The 13812-nt window shown below is 41.3% G+C and overlaps 2 protein-coding genes across 3 annotated transcripts; one reads left to right on the top strand and one right to left on the bottom strand.

Moving 5' to 3' along the window:
• The first annotated feature begins 109 nt into the window (after positions 1 to 109).
• Positions 110 to 1933, top strand: LOC104445023 (receptor-like protein 51). The gene is given in 2 exon segments (XM_018872886.2): positions 110 to 921; positions 924 to 1933. Coding segments are annotated over 2 exon segments (1431 nt in total). The 5' UTR covers positions 110 to 185; the 3' UTR covers positions 1619 to 1933.
• Positions 1934 to 6494: 4561 nt separating this feature from the next.
• LOC104447738 (probable LRR receptor-like serine/threonine-protein kinase At5g45780) lies at positions 6495 to 11820 on the bottom strand. 2 transcript variants are annotated; one of them, XM_039312536.1, is made up of 11 exons: positions 11424 to 11820; positions 11150 to 11282; positions 10970 to 11041; positions 10242 to 10385; positions 10065 to 10136; positions 9920 to 9979; positions 9402 to 9466; positions 9166 to 9315; positions 8733 to 9071; positions 7613 to 8004; positions 6495 to 7039 (listed from the first exon to the last, which is right to left on the bottom strand). In XM_039312536.1, exons 1-11 carry the CDS (start codon positions 11521 to 11523, stop codon positions 6719 to 6721), a joined length of 1848 nt encoding a protein of 615 aa, XP_039168470.1. In that variant the 5' UTR covers positions 11524 to 11820; the 3' UTR covers positions 6495 to 6718. The 2 variants fall into 2 exon arrangements, with proteins under 2 accessions (XP_039168470.1, XP_010059023.3); XM_010060721.3 differs by having other exon boundaries at positions 9166 to 9321.
• Between the last annotated feature and the right edge of the window lie 1992 nt (positions 11821 to 13812).

Genomic DNA, 13812 nt, shown 5'->3' on the forward strand with positions numbered 1-13812 from the left:
GTGGATGGGTAATCATGCCCAGGGGTACTTTAGTCATTTGGAGCCCAACAAGTAGGGACATATTTGTCCTGCAAAGTTCCAACCGTCATTTTGCTCCCTTCTCTCTCTCTCCTCAAGTCCTCACTCTCACTTCAGTCCTCACTCTCTCACTAAACCAAGCTCTCTCTCTCTCTCTCTAGCTCACCATGGAACCACCGTCACCTCCGGCCACATTCCTCCTCCTCCTCCTCCTCCTCTCCGCCACCGCCGCCGCCGCGCCCGCCGCCGCCGCCGCCAACTCCTCCGTCTCTCCACCACACGCCATTTCCCCACCGCCGCCCCCTCCCCCACCCGCAACCACAGCCTCTCCCCACCACCTCTCCGCCTGCCGCCGCCGCCGCCCCGCCGCCGCCACCTCCCCCTCCGCCTCCCCCGCCGCCCCATCAACCCCGACCACCCCCTCCGCCCCTTCCTCCTCCTCCTCCGGCCTCGACCCGAAGCAGCTCCAAGCCCTGCAGTCCCTCAACATCCCCATCCCCAAGGACCCCTGCTCCCCGCTGTCCGCCGCCGCCGCCGCCGCCACCGCCTGCGACGCCGGCAAGCCCTTCCGCCACCTGACCTCCCTCCGCCTCGCCAACTGCTCCCCGGACGACGTCGCCCTCTCCTTCACCGCCCTCAAGTCCCTCTCCACCCTCCAGTCCCTCGCCTTCCTCAACTGCCCCGTCGCCCCCGTCCGCCTCCCCGCCGAGCTCGCCGCCTCCCTCCGCTCCTTCTCCTGCGTCCACAGCCTCCGCCACCTCACCGGCGTCTGGCTCTCCCGCCTCAGGAACCTCACCGACCTCGCCGTCTCCGACGTCCCCGTCAACGCCTCCGGCCTCTACGTCATCCTCGGCAACATCAAGAACCTCCGGTCCCTCACCATCTCCCGCGCCAACTTCACCGGCTATCTCCCCGCCACTGGGACCTCAACATCACCCACATCGATCTGTCCGGTAATCAGCTCAAGGGGCCCATACCCTCATCCATTACCTTCCTGGAAAACCTCCAATTGCTGAATCTCTCCTCCAATGCGCTCGCCGGAGTGATACCCACCGAGATCGGCAACCTGATCTCGCTCAAGAACCTGTCTTTGGGGTCCAATTCGATCTCCGGCAGCGTCCCGGAGTCGATGTCGGCAATCCCGGGCCTCATCCACGTCGATCTGAGCTCGAACCAGCTCAACGGGACCATCCCCAAGTTCTTCACCGAGATGAAAAGCCTCAAGTACTTGAATCTTGAGAAGAACAACTTCCATGGGATCATGCCTTTCAATGAGTCGTTTATCAAGAAACTAGTGGTCTTCAAGATTGGGGAGAACAGCAACCTGTGCTACAACCACACCGTCATGTCGTCGAAAGTGAAGCTCGGGATCGCGCCTTGCGACAAGCACGGGCTCCCGCTGTCGCCTCCGCCTGCAAAGGGGGATTCGACGGCGGACGACAGCGGCACGTCGGACGACAGCGACAGTGACAGCAGCGATTCCGGCAAGAGCGGCCACCACCACGGGCCGAACAAGGTCGTTCTCGGTTTCGCGATCGCGCTCTCCTCCATCGTGTTCCTTATCGTGTTCCTGGTTCTCCTATCTAGATGCTGTAAATGATGCATATACCAGAACTCATTGCTGCTAAATTAGGAAATTATAGAAGTAGATGGGGGAGAAATTTGGCAAGTTAGTGTTGATTTTAATTGTTTGATTCGTCATATACAAAAGGGTGCTCGAGAAGAAGAGGGTTCAATGGCAGAGAGGGGGGGATAACACAAGATTGGCGAGAGAGAATTGAATTGCAGAGGGTGAATTTTTTCATTAATTATTTCCCATGTTGCTTTGGGTTATTGTGTGTTATATAACTCATAAAGGTGGTTGTTTTGCATGTATATGCAATGTTGAAAATGCTATCACCGTTTGAGCTTGAAAGTTGCAAGATTTAATTGTTAGTCCTCTGTTCATTTGGGTAAACTAGATTAGATATGATCTATTTCCATCTACATCATGAGAATTGGAGGCTCGATTAAGTGTTGATGCATGCATGAGGAAAGCGCCGTAGCTTTCAAGCTTTTCCCCCCTGGAAATTTTCGAGGGCTGGGCTTTTAGTCCTCAGGAAAAAAAAAAAAAAAAAAAAAAGATGATGCAAGAGATCCAAAGATAAGTTTTGTGTCTGAGATGGTGACCAAACATCCTATTCAAGATGGAGTGAAAAGTAGCTTGTTGCATTTGAAAACATTGCTTGGATTAGTAGGATCAGAGGCGTCTATGACACCAATGTACTTTCTTATGTTCCCTAATTAGCATTTCATTGACACAGTGACAAAACATCCTATTCAAGATGTAGGAAAAAGTAGCTAGTTTCATTTGTTGTAAGCATTGCTCTGATTAGTAGAATTTAGAGGCTTGTACGACACCAATGTATCTCATTATTGTTCCCTAATGAGCGTCTCATTGACTACATAGTTTCCTTATTTGCGGAGCAAGAAGCAATCGATTTCGTATCTAACAAGCTCTCGATGTCTTCCTGCGCAATGTGATTGATCTTGAGCTGATTCGGGTTGAGAAAGATCGCTTTGGTAGCTTGCTTTTTACCTGTTGCTCTCTGCCTCTTGCTGTATTTCAACGTGCGTGGGTACTGTATGTGCGAGTTCTCGCGCGATTGGAAGTTGGTGAGTAGCACTGGTTCATCGATCCGACTAGCCTTGGCAAAGAGCTTAAAAGGGTGTTCGTACGAGGTTGAGAATTTGCAATCGGCTTGAGGAAGAGCAATAGCCGTAGCTGATAGCAATGCCGATCGCTCGCCCTTTGATCTCGATCCTGCGGTGTCGAATGACTACACTTCGTTTCGATCCATCGTTGCGGCCATACGTATTCGATATTATTTTCCCTTGCAAATGTCGCACCAAGATGTGCATAGATCTGTACAGGAGTCCAGGCGAGGACTTGATCTTACATTCTGCTAACGGGTCGGAAATCTTTTTGGCTCTTACTTTGACTATGCAGCTTTGCACCTGGAGCTTCGATTCCAAGTACCACTTTGCACCTTCAGATCAGTTATTGTTGTCTTTATTTTCAAAATCGGCATTTACAAAGTCGCTACTGCCGCCCCCCTCAGATGACGCCGGTGTCTACCGCTGGCCGCCATGTCCGACGCTACCTGGCCGGCCATGGCCCGATGCCAACCTCGAGGCCCTTGCCTTCCTCCCTCTATAAAAAAACTGCTCGGAGATCTCTCTTGATCAGCCGACCTCCTCTCAAGCCATGGACCACCTCAATCGATGTCGACCATGTCGGCTCACAACCTCCGGCCGAGGTCACGAGCCGTTGTGGCGTCTGGTGACTATGACTGTGGTAGGGGTGGGGGCTCGAGGGCGTCTATGGTCTCGGGTACAAAATGTTTTGCAAAGTAAAAGTAGGGAAGTGGTCATTGAATGCATCGTGATATGTTGATTTTCAATATTATTTTCTTGCCTTCCTCCTTACAGTGATGATGGGTAAATATTTGCTAAATTTTAGAGCATTGAAATTGATTATTTTGTTAGCCACTGGAGTGATATGGCGGTGACAACAAGCTCACATATTTTAAAGAAATCTCCAAGATCACCTAATTATATTTTTAATTTCGTGCCTAGTTGGCGCCGCTCCTCTTTGTCGGAGAAAAATTGCATTAACTTATTCGAATTGGTCAAATGTAGGGGACCGCGGTCCACTCTGCCCTAACAACATGCTCGGAACGTGTCTAGTGATTTGATGCGAAGCAGGAAAACTAATTTTTCCATTAAAGTCTATAAATTGATCATGACAAACCACACCGTACCATATTTGATAGTTTACCATCTCGGGATATTGAGTCCTAACCGGAGTGATTGATTCCCGGGCAATTCAATTCCTATCCAAGAATCAAGAACCGGAACAAAGGAAATGATTTCTTATTTTTTGGAATGAGGAACCTAACTACCTGGTCCTAAGACTGGATCAATCGGTTCGATTCCCGGGTGATCTAATGGAACATATAACATCTTCTTGTTTCGGTAGTTTTGAAAACCATAAACACGCCCACCATTGTAAGCAAAATCCTAAACTACAAATCACCCAACTTCACATTCTAGTTGGCCTATAACTTGTATTTTGTATGGAAAAAGAAAAAAAAAAAGAAATTAGAGCATTGGATATTACTTTGATGAGATGCAAAAAATCGAGCAAGAGAGGGAGGCGAGAGTCGAGCGAGAAAGTGATTGAGAGAGACATGAGTCGTGAGTAACGGTCGAGGGAGAGAAGCCTGAGAGGCAAAGAGAAATTAGGGTTTGTGATTATGAAAGAGGCGTGAGAGTAGAGAGGAAAAGAGTGAGCGTGAGTGGGAACAGGGAAAAGAGCGAGCGGTAATTGTGAATTAGGATTAGAGTTTCTTCAAAAGATTTTTAAGAAATTAATAAAATAAAATAAAATAATTAATTGTGTCTGGCCAATTGGAGTGGGCAATTCGACACCTAGAATTAGAAACCGGACTGAAAATCACCGGTTTCAATTTTATGAAACCAAGAACTAAACTGGCACTTGGGAAAGCCCAATTGATCCAATCTGGCAATTCCTTTTGCTCACTCCTGAGTCTCAAGACATGAGCTCCAATTCTTTTTATTTTTTGTGACTTTTCAGGGATAAAAACATCATAAGTGCTGTAATTTTCGTATATTACTCACCTGAATGTTGTAACCTTTCTCTTTTATGACTTGAGTGCCATATCGACGAAAAACCGTTCTGTTAAGTGCTAACCCCGACAATTCATCCTATATAGCTTTTTAAATTGAATTATATTATGACATAGCTTTTTTAGAAAAAATTTCGCCAAATTGATGTTAAAAAAGAAACCCTAATCCTCGGAGCGTTTTCTCCTCCGAGCTCAGCCGGAGAAGAAGACAGAAACGGTATGAAACGTTGCTTGGCTGATTGTATCCTACTCAAGCAATCTACACCATGTCAGCTCCCGCTTTCCCCCAATTGAGAAATTGGGGTTAGGGTTTTGACACACTTCTAATTTAGCCCCCATTTGTCAATTTGGGATAGATAAATGAGTCGAACAACATCGTTTTTATGCTGTTTCGCTGACTTGATTTTGTTAGCAAGCTATATTAGACAGATTATATTAAATTAATGCGACGTCAAATTTTCCGACCGCACAAATTGCCAACCAAAGTCAAATGAAAAATAAAAATAAAAAAACAGTTATGACATTCAAATGAATGACTCGCGAAAGTTTTGGCGCTTATACTATTTTTATCCCTAACCTTTGGAAATGAAATTTAGATTCTGAAAATGGAGCATGAAAAGTGCAAAAATTGGAGAAAGTTGGTAAATGATTATGCTTTTCCTTTTGTACCACAAGAATGTTTATGAGATAATGAAGGGCACAACGCACTGAGCCAAACCAAAACTTGGACCAAATTGAAAAGAAAAAGAAAAATAGGTGCCTGAGAAGGAGCCAAAAATGGGAATAAAACGAAGGCGACAAAACGGGTGGCACTTTTTCGATTGCGAATATCAAGCCAATTAGAGGTTTCGAAATTGGACGAAAAGAAGCTGAAGGGTCGAATTGAAAGAGTAGTATAATTAGAGGGCCTAAATCAGATTCTATCCCCAAATAATATTGATATCACACTCCTATGGGGACAATAGCACAAATAATTTCTATGTTGTTCCTGAACATTTAATTTGTGCTATTTGATTTGTGAATTTTGATCCAATATACAATATCGTTTATAAACTTTTAATTTTTTTAATATGATCCATGAATTATCGGTACATTTTCATTAATATTTTAAAGTTCGAGATACCACATTGGATATTGAACCAAAGTTCAAAGACATATTACATAAATTAAAAGTTTAAGGATAATATTGCACATTGGATCAAAGTTTAAAAATCACATTTAACCAACATAAATTTTATAAACGACATTGCTAATTAAACCAAATTTCAATGACCATTTATTTCAATTTCCCTTCACATAATATCATTTTACGTGACATCTGAAAACCATATGTATGGCTGGGTATTGCTTCCTGAAATAACAGCATCTTGAGGAAAAAAGTACCACTTATGATCTCTGTAGGCCAGAACTAGAAATTCTTCAACCTGAAGCAACTAGAAAAGCCCTAACATGGATCAATCGGTTAAGCAAATTGATGAATTGACTAAGACTCGGCATCTCCTGAAGGCTGACGGCTTAACGTTGGATTCCGTCTCGAGTAAGGTCACAAGAAAGTAATGTATTATCGCGATCCCCTAATGCAGTACTGGCAACATAGCTTAACTAGACCGTGGCATGGACTTTCTCTTGCTGATTACAAGCTATCATGGACCGAACATTCGAATGGGAAAGTCATCTAGTATCGAATCAGCACCTAAACTACTGGAAATGACCACGTTTGGATGCAATTGAGGGCTAAAATATCCTGATTCCTGTCAATAAAAAACAGTGGATTAGTCAGGAAAAGGAAAGCATACATATGTTCTTCTGTGTATTAGATCTGACATGATCATCATCTATTTGGAATATTAGGGTAAGTCCATAGGACAAAATTCTTTGGCAAGCTGCGTTCTGAACCTCTCGAAGACTCGCTCCCGAAAATCCTTTCTGATATGTTGTAAGTTCAGATATCGGATGTTCATATTATATACAGTAGCATCTGGTGCAGGCGCTGAGCAAAAAAAACCTCATCATCTGGGTCCAGAGAGCTCCATGGCTTCAATTATGAAAGATGACTCGTCGTGGATGTCGCTGTAGTTCCTAGAGAAACTACATTCTCTGTTTTCTCCTAGGTTGTTGTTCCCACCATGTGAATCCTCCATGTTTTCCACTTGTCCGAGACCATCTAGGATATTCAAAGCAGCAGACATCTTCGGCCGAAGGCTTGGATTCGACTGAGTACACTGCAGGGCCAGTTCTGCCGCCTTCTCTAGCTCCAGCGCGTCGAAACACCCTCTCAGATCCCTATCTACCAGGACTTCAAGCCTCTTTTCTTCATGCAAGGTTCGCACCTGGCAAATTGGATATGATATTCAACATGTTACTTAGGGTACAAGCAAAATTGATCAAACTCTGTATTCCTAAAGCAGACTGTAATCAGAACAATCATAATCAGTCCGAACAGTATAAGCCACAGAAAACCTTCTATAATGCATAGAGAAAATGATATATTACGTTCATTGATCACAATACATCACTGCTCCAAGTTCTTCTGATGATGTTAAAGTCAGACAACAAATTAGAAGAGAAAATGGGAAATAATCAGCAATGTGCACTCATATAAAAAACAGAAAAGATTTGAAAAGTTCTTCATTCATTAAAGAAAAAAGTAAGCCTCAGATATGGATTAAGGGAAGAGGTCCATTTGTTCATTCAATCAACTTAATGTACTGAGTCAGAATATTTAACCACAATAATCAGGCTCAAACAAAGATGCATTGAGCATATACGGTCCAACAAATTTATGCCCTAAACAGAAAATGATAAACAAATGATGCATGAGAGAAAATTGTTCGTATCATTCTCTAACTATAGAAATAGACCATAACTTGACATTCCTTTGCTCAGTATTAGTAAGTACTAACCCAGTCAAGAATCATTCCTTTCTGAACCTGACCATTTCCAGCATCTAGTGCCTTTTGCCCAGTTATGAGTTCCAAAAGCAGTATCCCAAATCCAAAGACATCGGTTTTCTCCGAGGACTGTCCGGTTGAGAGATACTCTGGGGCGATGTGTCCCACGGTACCACGTACTGCAGTAGTCACATGAGACTCCCTCCTATCTAGCAATTTAGCTAGACCAAAATCACCAACTATGGCTTCAAAACTTTCATCAAGAAGGATGTTCGCTGCCTTCACATCCCGGTGAATTATTCTAGGATTGCATTGTTCATGCAAATACAGAAGTCCACGCGCAGTGCCAAGGGCAATACACATTCTTCTCTTCCAGTCCAAAGATGGCCTTTCACGAGAAGTCTCTGTAGGAGAGATTTAAGGCACTCAAGAATGTCAGAGTAAGATAATAAGACTATTATGTTCTGTTTTACAAATGAGACTGGGAAGGGCAAAATATAAGATAAATCCAAAAGCTCATGGGTCATGATAGGAGACGGCAGAGTAAGCTATTGTTCAAAGATAAAAGAATTATTTATTTGACACACAAGAAGTCTGCTCCGTATAATATTCCGCAATACTTAAATTTGTTAAGTGACTCTGAAGTCCTCAATCTATCGATAAAGATGCACATTTGCTTCAATTACTGTAGCATCATATCTATACACCTTCCCATCTCAAAATATCAGAATGAGTTTCTTCCAGATAAATTATTCAGGGTTAATGCCACAAGTGATGAAACTGGTATCTCATGAGAAGATGAAAATCCCATCACATAGTCGTAATAGGGCTTAGGGGAGTCTAAGCACAGATGATTAAAAGGTAAGTAAATTTCCGTGTAACAATTCAACAGTAAAAGCTTGTGATAAGCAAGTTTCCCTGTGATTGAGTCTACATAATTCTGAAGGTGAGACATTAACATTGATTACCAATTTTTTGCAAAGATAAAATACGCAAGCACAATCAATTGCCATGAGCAACTGTCCAGCATCTAATCTCCTGATTTCAAAAGAACAAATGAAGACGAAGAAAGGATCAAGAACGCGACAATTGGCAAGCAGAGAAGCAAGCTTACAAAAAAGGGGAATCAAACCTCTCAATCGGTCAGCCACACTTCCATTTGGCATGTAAGGATAGACAAGCATTCTCTCTTCTGGCGTCAAACAAAAGCCATAGAGTCTTAAGAGGTTTCGGTGCACAGCTAGGCCAATCATCTCGACTTCAGTTTGGAACTGCACTTCACCAGTATAGTTTGGGTCCTTCAGCCGTTTGACTGCCACCAATGTACCATTGAGAAGACATCCTTTATAGACTACTCCATATCCACCTTGACCAAGGATGTTTTTGGGGCTAAAGTTTCCAGTTGCTGTTTGCAACTCACGGAAAGTGAACCTCTTCAATTGGCCTATCTCAAATTCATAATCCTGCTGTACTGCGAATTCACATGATGGAAAAGGCTCCCAAGTCATTCGAAAGAAGGATTATGTAAGATGAAAGCAAAACCCAGAACCGTGTCTAGGAAGTACCATATGAGCCGAAGAGAAAACGTGATCTGTACCAATGTACCCAGCAAATGAGCAACATAACCGAAACCACGAACGTACAACTGATACCGGTGCCTACTGAAAGAACCCATCTGTTATGACCGTCTGCCCTCTGAGGTGAAGATGCTGCAGCTGTTCCTGCTCCAAAATAGTATATGAACTCCGCTTGCATTCTTGTGAATATTTATTATACAAAAGAAGTTGACTGACTGCATTACCGTTCATTGGTTTCCAGAGGCCTGTGCAAGCTTTTGAAGTGCAGAGGAAGCTGTTTCCTAAAACACTACGAGAAATACCATGAAGTGTTAAATGTACAGACCAGCACATGTATCTTGAAATTTATTTGATCATATGATGGTAAAGCATAGCAAGAGTTTGAAGTCTAAGGCCAGTCAACACCTTATTTGACAAACAAAAACAGGAGTTGGGACATCAAGATGTAGTTAAATGAACATTGTAAAAATTCTTGTAGCACTCCAATAGACAGATGCATCATACAATTTCCATATGATTAATATGTACATCCTATGATTTGCTCTTACTTCACTACACTTGACCCCGAGAAAAGAAGTGTCCATGGATAACCAACATTTTCTTTTGTTTTCTGTCAAATTTAGTTGATACATCTTAACTCATTTGTCAGATAGAGAAAATCACAGCTCATAAATATATCATGCACTGACAAGAAAAGAAGCATGCAGCTTGATAATAAGATATGTTGTTAGATGGTGCTCACCTGTAGCCCTTTGCAAGTATTTTTGGAGTTGGACCACTAAGATTATTGAAAGATAAATCCCTGCTTAATTCGATTTATAAGTGTAATCACAGATATAAAAGACTTAACTTGATGAGAAACCAATAGAGTGGAATGGAACACATACAAGAATGAAAGATCTGAGAGATTTGCCACCGCGCTAGGTATCTGCCCTGTTAACTTGTTTCTACTCAGCCGCCTAAACAACTTAATATGGAGAAGGTTTAGAGGGCCCGACATTGACAGGTACAATGCAAATAATAGAGGAGAAGGAAAAAAATGGTATCAGCAAAGCAATACTCACAAATAAGTCAGATGAAATAGGAATCCTAGTGAACTTGGGATGTCCCCGGAAAATTGGTTTCCTGAAAGATCAAGAGTCTGAAGTTCCGAAAGCTTTCCTATCTCAGCTGGGATTGGACCAGATAGTTGATTGTTCTGCAATAATCTTCGATAAAGACAAAAACTTAGAATCTACAATTGAAACTTGATGCCTGAAATCCGTAAAAACACTTGTGATAATGAAATGGCTCTTTCTAAAAGCTATTCCGGATCATGTCAATTAACACCCAAGATTAGTGAGTCACTACAGAATCAAATGGTAATATCTTCCGTCCACATCTAGCAAAAAAAGATTGAATTTAGCAAGTGATATCAACACATCATCAAGTGCCAATCTTCTATACATACAGGCAACACTAGAGTTAATTGCAAAAATGCTAGTAGACTTATTGCATTGTACTATGATGGCATGAAGATCAACTTATCCACTAGCAATGTACAGAAGATATGAAACTGAGATTGATGTAATTGATGTCCTGCTTGACACCCTCCAACTAGTCAATGACTTGCACAAACACTAAAGACACAAGCTACTTGAATCACAGATAAAATGCTCAGTTTTAAACGATCAAGCCATCACCTAACAATAAAATAAAGTAAACTTTTTTAAAAACAGCATTTCTCTCTGCAGAAAAAGCAGATAATCTAAAACAAGTGAAACAAAAAGGTGGAGGATGCTGAAAAGCTTACAATGTCCTCAAGTGACTCAAGTTTCCAATGCTCGGTGAAAGCATTCCTGATAGTCCAACGCTGCCCATTACGCTGAAAATAGCAGACAAAATCAGCAAAACTATGAATTCAAACGATGTTAAAGAGATTAAAAAAACAAAAAGGAAAGTCTAGGAAGATGATATGAGGGGCATTACTTACAGAGAATTGACAAAGCCATCAGCAGAGCAAGCAACCATGTTCCAGGTGCACGGATCCACAGAATTAATGTCCCAACCTTCCAAAACGTGCTGCTGGTCCATCATTTTGCTCTTCACCGACATCAACGCAGCCACTAAAACATGTAAAAATTGCACAAAAGCACATTCACAAACATCTTTGAGTTAAAGGAAAAAGAAAAATGCAAATCCAAACTCATTCAATCCCTGAAAACACAAGATAACGCTAAGGAAACATTTTTTCTTGAGAAGACGACCTTCATAGTTGACACCCTTTGGAGAGAGAACACTGTCATCAGAGCCTCTAACAACCGGAGCAAGAAGAAAGAACAAGAAAAGAACCAGTTCCACTTCCATGGAAGAAGAGCAACCAGACAAGATTGTTCTTCCTTCCTTTTGTTTCTCCTTTTGAGAACTTTACACTCAATGAGCGACTTTTATGGGTCTTTTTGTGGGTTTCGACCCAATGAAAGGAGCTCCCCGAGATCTTCTGACAGTACAAAAAGAGCTCTACTTTCTTCTCGTTCTTCTCTTCTCCCTAGTTTCTCCTCAATTTTTTCTTCTATTTGTTCCTTTAAAGCAGGGTAGCCTGTACTCACACGACAGATGACAGCACCCTCTTGTAACCTATTACTTCTCGAGAAGCTAAAACAAGTCGGAGACAAGACAAATTATTCGAAGGAAAGAGCAAGAGAAAAATGAAGGCAGATGGTCGGAAGACGTGAAGTTTTCTTTTTAAAATTTTATGTTTAGAATACTTCATTCAGGAACGTAAGACCAGGAAAGCTTTAGACGGTGTAATTTTTAATTGTGCAGGTTGGGAACTGGGGGCTTCGAGATTTGAAACAAGCAGAGATGGTCCCCGGTCCTCGGTTGAGTTTATCATTTATCAAAGTTGGTGAGTTTCTTGATATCCCATCGACTTCAGGTCCTCCCTGACATGAACATTCATGGCTTCTTCATTTAACTAAGTGCATGATTTTTTCTTTTCTTTTATAAACAAGATTCCACGTGTTTCGCTGAGTTACCATGTTTAGTGGCCTATGTATCAGTAGTGATTCGATTGGCCATGTAAAAAAGATAAGAAGTTCTAGCAAGAAAAAATAAAAGAAAGGGCATGTAAGAAAGATGAGTCCCCGGCTAGCTCCATACTAGCACAATGGAAACCTCTTCACTGATCACCTTCGCATCAACTTTCTTTCTTGGCCATTTTGTAAATTGTGCTAGTTTCTGTTCTATTTCATACATATTAAAGAGGACATTTTTTCTATCTTAAACGTAGTACAATATGTAAATATTGAAATAGAACAAGAAATTGGTGTAAAAAAATTCAACAATCTAGTTCCGTACATAGAATTTAAAATAGATACACACTGTTGACACCAAAAAAAAAAAGTCCAAGTGTTGTAGTTGATAGTTTGGTCGATAGAAACCATTGAGCAATAGAGTATTAGCGAAGTCAATGTAAATGTTGAATAGTAGAGTCGATATAATTGTCGAGTAGTGAAGTTGACAGTCTTGGATATAATAATTTGTGGGTGGTTGTTGCTAATCAGTGGGAGCCATGTAGATCATGTAAAATTTCTTAGTAGCCATCAATTATGGGTTACAATACTCACACTGTATCATTTGTAAAGCCCTAAATCAATCACACAAATCAACACTCTTTTGCAAATTTATTTATATCTTTACTTTTCTGCCATTCAAATCGTTGGTAACAATTGTTTTCAGTGCACTTTAAATTCCTTGTTATTTATTGTCTAAAATTAACAAAACACCGTCGCAACCTTCGTTGATTTACGTTGACCTATCCCAGATCCTAAAGGTATTTCGTCATCCGTTTTGATGAAACATCAAAATCACACCCCTGATTTGCCAATTAACATCTTTGAATCGACCAGTGAGGATGATACCACACGAGCATTTGGGATTAGGTTTTCGTCTGCTTCTCCTCCCTCAGACAGGTTTTATGGATAACGACAAGTGTTGAGAATAAGAAGTGAAAGAGTGCTCCACAAGTAACTATTAAAATACTACCTTATACTAACCACCCAACTTTTTTGTTACCGAACAGTGTGCTAAGCCCAATATAATTTGTATCACATTATCGAGTTCGGGCTATCAAGCATCTTCACATATATTTTATTTAATTAATAATAACATATTATCACAAAGTAAACTATTATAAAGTTAATGTTAGCTCCCCTTCATAAGAATTTCCAATATTCTCTCAGTTAGGCAACATTGATTGCGTAGTATACTGAAAAAGATTAGAATTTTTTACACCGTACCGCAATTTGTGGTCACCTGGAGACAACCTCAAAGGACAACCCCGACCGACAAAATTACCGGCACGGAACGGAGCGCCATTCTATGTGTTGGGGTAAGTCGACCCCACAATTTTTATTTATTTATTTATTTTACTTATATTGCTATTTACCAACAAATTCTGATGCACGGTGTATATTTTTACCCTATTATTTTTGTGGACTTTTGGCCCCACTAAATTTTGAGACTACAAACTTAGAATTGTAAACTCTAAATCGCAAAGAAAAAAATTGAAATTCAAAATTTAATCTCTAATTTGTATGCTAAAGGAACATAATGAAAACTAACATGGATTTGCTATAAATTTTTCATGTGGCC

Source organism: Eucalyptus grandis, chromosome 5, assembly GCF_016545825.1.
Source record: "Eucalyptus grandis isolate ANBG69807.140 chromosome 5, ASM1654582v1, whole genome shotgun sequence".
Classification (NCBI taxonomy): domain Eukaryota; kingdom Viridiplantae; phylum Streptophyta; class Magnoliopsida; order Myrtales; family Myrtaceae; genus Eucalyptus; species Eucalyptus grandis.